Source organism: Pygoscelis adeliae, unplaced genomic scaffold (genome assembly GCF_000699105.1).
Source record: "Pygoscelis adeliae isolate BGI_AS28 unplaced genomic scaffold, ASM69910v1 Scaffold407, whole genome shotgun sequence".
Lineage (NCBI taxonomy): Eukaryota > Metazoa > Chordata > Aves > Sphenisciformes > Spheniscidae > Pygoscelis > Pygoscelis adeliae.
This window is the reverse complement of record NW_008825251.1, coordinates 1,237,412-1,243,338: the sequence shown is the minus strand read 5'-3', so window position 1 is coordinate 1,243,338 and position 5,927 is coordinate 1,237,412. Positions and strand designations below refer to the sequence as shown.

The 5,927-nt window shown below is 58.7% G+C and overlaps 1 protein-coding gene across 1 annotated transcript in view; it reads left to right on the top strand.

Moving 5' to 3' along the window:
• The first annotated feature begins 5,847 nt into the window (after window positions 1–5,847).
• The window catches only part of EPB41L1 (erythrocyte membrane protein band 4.1-like 1), a 29,275-nt gene continuing 29,195 nt past the window's right edge, over window positions 5,848–5,927 (top strand). The window contains exon 1 of the mRNA XM_009329363.1: window positions 5,848–5,925. Coding sequence (XP_009327638.1) covers window positions 5,848–5,925 — 78 coding nt within the window. The remainder of the gene's footprint in view (window positions 5,926–5,927) is intronic.

Here is a 5,927-nt window from a genome sequence, read left to right as displayed (position 1 = left end):
CACGGGGTGCCCCCTGTCCCCAGCTTGCTCCCCATCTCCATCTGTCTCCGTGGCAGCCGTCTGTCCCACAGCGTGGTGGTGAGCTTTGCTGCCAGGACCAGCCCCACGGGACCCTCAGCAGCTGCCGAATGCAGGGGCAGGGGAGGAGGGTGCTTGGTTGTTACCCAGCTCTGTGCTACCCCAGTTGCGCTGGAGCCCGTGGAGACCTGTTCGGGCACTCAGCATGGGGCTTTGCACAGAGTCGTGCCTGCCTGTGTCCGTGATGCTTCACAAGTGAAGCATCATGGATGGGCAGTGTCCTCAGCAGGGAGCGACAGGGGGAAAGCAGAGCCCAGGAGCAAAGGGGGATGCTCAGCCTTGAAAACCAGCCCAGTAGCAGGGAGTGAATGGACAGGGGGAAGGGGAAAGCAGGCTCTGGCGAAACCCTGATTGGAGGTGGCACGGAAGGAAAGGCTCTGGGAGGGGAGTGCTGCGGAGGCTGGAGCTGGGATATGCTGGGGAAGTGCGGGGGCAGAGCGTCTGGGAAAGCTGTGAATCCACACTCCAGCTTGAAGGGGGGAAAGAGGAAAACACCAAGGGAAGGAGGAGCAGGCAGGGAGATGATGGGAGGAGATTATAGGCATGACAAGCAGGTCCATCTCTGATCCTGCTGAGGCTTTCTTTGCAGTCACCATTGCCACGTGCCTGTTTCAGTAGCCTGGAGCTCCAGCCATTTCACCTGATGTTTGCCCTGAGGAAAATATCCCCCAGCCCATTTTGGGTCCAGCTGCAGCAGAAGCAAGCCAGCCCTTGCTGAAAACTGAAGTTGTGCTTGGCACATGGCACCAGGACCGTGGGTGTGGAGGAGTCCCTCAGCCAGCACCCTGCACAGAGAAAGGGTCTGGGGAGATGGTGCCTGCTGCCTCCTGCCTCTGCCAGCCGCTGCCTGGGCAGCTGCCAGCCTCAGCGCGGGAGCAGCTCTGGCCCTGGCTTCGCTCCTGAGGGAGCATGCATGAGCAAGGCTAGGTGCTGGGAAGGGCTGGGACAGCCCGGGTAGGCTGCCTGCGCTGCAGGATTGGGTCCTGCTCCTGCTGTGGGTAATATTTAGAAACAAATTAAATTATTTGGGACAGCATTTCCACTGGTCTCAATGAAGTTCGCTGCAGTTGTGGTCTAAACCTCTTCTAAAGGTTTGTGATGGCAAATATGTCAGTTAAATTGTCCCTTTGGCAGCATGCTGGGACCCATGTCCTTTCTCGACCCATGGTCCCCCACACTGGGGTCTCCTGGGGCGCTGTCCTGCAAGGTGGGGCAGCAGGAGCTGAGTTTTGCATCTGGAAGGTGCTGTGTGATGGCAAGCACTCCGCACGACCAGCTTCTTGCTGTCTGAAAGTGTGCTTTCTGCCTTTAAATCAGGGGTAGTTCCTGCTTAAGGCACAGAGATGCTCCCATAATAAACATCATCTGCTTTTGAAGTTCTTGAGTGTTGTAGGGAAGTCCGACAGAAAAAACATAGCTCCCCATGGGGGAGAAGGGGCTGGGACAGGTCACACAGGCTGCCTCACTGTGAGCACTGCTTGGGTCCCTACGGAGTCCTGCAGGTGCCCCGAGGGTGCTGAGCACCCACAGCCTGGCAGAGGGAACAGTCGGGGTGCTGGCGGTCATCCCAGCCTTGGTGGCCTTCTCCCACCAGGCTGCAGTGGAGGGTGGCAGCATCCCACTGCTGGCCCGAGCCCTGGGGGCTGGGTGCTGCTGTCCCCAGGGGCTTGGTGCTGCCAAGCTGAGGCTGACCCTCGGTGCCCAGCCAGCCCTGACCCCCCCTGGCCCCGCTGCCCGTGCTGCTGCAAGCAGCGTTGGGGCAAGTGGCAGTGCTGAAGGCGGCTCCATGCTCCCAGCCTCTCTGCTCAACTCCACCGCGGGCAGGGAGGGTAGACAGAGAACCCAGGCAGCAGCATTGCCCAAATGGACATAGCACCAATGCCTCATTGGCTCCTGACTGTGGCTGTTGTGGCTGTGCCCGGGAGCGTGGCGGTGCCAGCATGGCCCCCACCCCTCCTGCACTGCCTGTGCCAGGGCTGTGCATATCTGCAGGGCTCAGCTGCAGCAGTGCTGTGCCCCTGGGGTCGCTGGTTTCCCTGCCAGCCCCATCTCCCTCGGGGCATCTCCCAGACCTTTTTACCCCAGCAACGAGTTTGCAGCCCCATGCAGGGGACTTGGAGCCTTCCCAGCTCGGCTGCAAGCCAAGAGACCGAGGGGCTTCCTGCTCTTCCCTGAGCACGTCCTGCCCTGGGAACATGGAGGGGCTTGTTCCTCCCTCTTCTGTGTTTCACACTGCTGGGGCAGGAGCAATGCTACAGGGATGGGCTCAGTGGGCCCTTGCTGGGACGGGGCCCATGGGTGCTTGGGTTTCCTCTGTGCCCGTGCTGAGCCTTGTCTCCCTGCCGAGGCGCGGGGATGGGTGGTGCCGGGGAGCCCGTTGGCACCCGCAGCAGATGGGGCAGGAGGGAGAGCGTGCAGCGGGGCTGAGTCGTGCTGGGACCAGGGAAAGGGGGCAGTGGCCGGGATCCCAAAGCAGGGTGGCAGGAGAAGCCGGGCCACGATGGGAAGAGGCAGATGGTCCCTGGGGGCTTGCCAGACCCCTTTGCCGGGGCTCTGCCACCACAGCACTCCTGTGTCATGCGCTCACCTGCTTCAGCTGAAAGTTACGGTCCCTGGGTCAGGCTCCTTGCCCATCATCAGAAGGTTTGACCTGGAGCTTAATATGCAAAAGTAGGGCTGGCTGGGAGAGGCGGGATGAATTCCCAGCATGCACCCTTAAACAATCCCCATCATTTCCTCAGGGATCAGTGCTTCCAGGTGCAGGGAAATAATAGTTTGGAAGAAAGTTTAGAAACCTTGAGTGAAAAACTCAGCATATTTTTGGCCCAAAGTGATGGTTGTCATTTTAGAGATTTCATGTTGATTAAAAAATTCACACACTGAGATCCAAATGGAAGCAGTTGGGAATGATCCACGCAGGGATTGGAGCTGGGAACATGCAACTGCTTGAATTTGCAGTGGAAAAACACCAGCCCTGTTTCCTCTGTGGAAAAAATAAACCACTGGTGACCTTTGAAATCTTCTTGTGCCCTCGGCCGAGCACTAGGGTCTGTTAGGAGAAGCTGAGCTTATGTTTCTCAGGGACCAGCGGCAGGTTGTCCTGCCTGTTCTGGTCAGGAGAGCGTGGCCCTGGGGCAGGGGGGTGAAATCCTGTCTCTTTTGGTGTGAACCAAGTCCCTCTGCGGTGACCACACAGCACTTGTACAGCCAGCGCAGCCAGCAGCAGCATCACTGCCTGCCGGGCCGCGCGAGAGAGCTGCTCCCGGGCAGGCTGAGCCCGGCTGCAGGAGGCGCGGGCTGACTCACTCTGTCTTCTCTGCCTGTCCCTTCCCTTGCCTCCTGTCTGTCCACTCCCACCTCCGGGAGCCAGTTTTAGCAGTTTTTCTGGGTAAGGTTTCACACCTCCCCATTGTGCTGAGGACACCTGAAAGGCAGAGGTGGGACATGAGCTGTGGTGTGAGATGTGTTTTCTTTGTAAAAGAAAGTCAGCAAGTTTGTGGATGACACCAAGCTGAGTGGTGCAGTTGATTCGCCAGAGGGACGGGATGCCGTCCAGAGGGACCTTGACAGGCTGGAGAAGTGGGCCTGGGTGAACCTCATGAAGTTCAACCAGGCCAAGTGCAAGGTCCTGCTCCTGGGCCGGGGCAACCCCCAGTACCAGCACAGACTGGGGGATGGATGGGTTGAGAGCAGCCCTGCGGAGAAGGACCTGGGGACACTGGTGGGTGACAAGTTGGATGTGAGCTGGCAACGTGCGCTTGCAGGCCAGAAAGCCAACTGTATCCTGGGCGGCATCACAGGCAGCGTGGCCAGCAGGTCGAGGAAGGTGATTTTCCCCCTCTGCCCTGGTGAGACCCCACCTGGAGTGCTGCGTCCAGCTCTGGGGTCCCCAGCACAAGACAGACATGGACCTGTTGGAGCGGGCCCAGAGGAGGCCACGGAAACGGTCAGAGGGCTGGAGCATCTCTGCTATGAGAGATCTGGGGTTGTTCAGCCCGGAGAAGAGAAGGCCCCAGGGAGACCTTATTGCGGCCTTTCAATACTTAAAGGGGTCTTATAAGAAAGACGGAGAGAGACTTTTTACGAGGGCCTGTAGTGACAGGACAAGGGGCAATGGTTTTAAACTGAAAGAGGGTAGGGTTAGACTGGACAGAAGGAAGAAATGTTTTATGATGAGGGCGGTGAGACAGTGGACCAGGTTACCCAGAGAAGCTGTGGATGCCCCATCATTGGAAGTGTTCGAGGTCAGGTTGGACGGGGCTTTGAGCAACCAGATCTAGCGAAAGATGTCCTTGCCCACGGCAGGGGGGTTGAACTAGATAGTCTTTGAAGGTCCCTTTCTCAACTCAAACCATTCTGTGATTCTAAAAGTGGTCTTTCCCTGTCTGCCTTAGGTCATGGTCCTGACCGGGCTCTTGCTCTCCCATACCTGCTGGAACAGCATTTGGGTAGTTGGGACTTACAGAAGGTGATGGTAGTGGGATGTCATGTTAGCAAGCAACTCCTCCAGCCCCAGGGTGGCTAGGTCCGTGGCCTGGAGCTGCGCTGGGACCTCGTCCCTGCATTAGTGCTGCCGGGGCTGGGGCAAAGCCTGAGGTTTGGCAGCTCAGGGAGGAGCCGGCTCCCTGCCCATGCCACGCGGGCTGTCATTCCAGAAAAAGGCATCAGAAATATCCTGTATGAGCTTCCACACTCCAAAAAAGTGCAGTTTTTCTGGTGTTGCAGGCATTACTCAGGGCTGCTTGTGTGGCTGCTCTGCGGGCAAGGTGAGTGATGCGACTGTGGGCAGATGCTGCCGACTGAGCCAGCTTGTCCAGCCACAGCCCCCAGGCACTCTGGTGGTGGCAATCCCAGTTGGTCCTGCGTGACTGGACACGGCCTGGGGAGTGCAGCAATGCGGAGCTGGTGGGGCTTGAGCAGCCCAAGTGGCAGATGGGTGACGGTCACTAAGGGTGCTCGATGACCTGTGTGTGCGTGGACCATCACAGGAGCCCTCACCAGTGCCGTGCTGCATTTGCATAAAGGTTTCAAAAACATAAAGGTTGCAAAAAGAAGTTACTGAGCACCCCAGCACGGAAAGTGCCTTCCCCTCCCCTTTTCCTGGCCCTGGGTTTGTTTTTGCATCTTGCATGGGACAGGCAGCTGGAGCTGGAGGCAGGTTTTGTCCCACCACCACGCAGGGTCCGGCCATGCCGGCCGTGGGAACCCAGCGTGCTGCTGCTGCTGGGAAGTCCAGAGGGGAGAAAAACAGCCATCCCGGATGCAATACGTGGAGTTGTCCATGTTTGCAATTTCCTGTGTCAGTGCAGCCTTTAACCTGACTCACAGCCTGGTTTTACCTCCCAGAATAAACCCTTCCACTCAAAAAATACTGGTGAAGGTACCGAAGGCCCCAGGGCCGGGGGGAGCAGGGGGTTATGGCCAGCCCCAGTCCCTGCTGTGAGTGTGGGGATGGGGCGTGAGCTCTGTGTTCTGCCACCGGTGTCCCTCCCCACACCGCTGGCTCTTCTCCTCTGGCTCAACTGAGTATGAAATCCTGACATCCTGTGCTGCTGCCACTGTCCCTTTGCAAAGCCACCTCCTGGTGTGGACAGGGACCCGGGTGTCTGGCAGTGGATCTTTATGTGCAGGCAGCGGGGCAGAGATGGGCAGGTCCCATGCCTGTCCATGTGGCCGGGGCACCACGGGATGCTGGCTGCCTGGCCGTCATCCTCCATCCTCGTGTGCCCGGGTGACACCTTCTGTCACCCGGCAGGGTGACCAGCGGCCATGACGACGGAGACGGGCCCCGGTTCGGAGGTGAAGAACACGCAGGAAGAGGCTCCGCAGCAGCAGCTGGAGATGGCTGC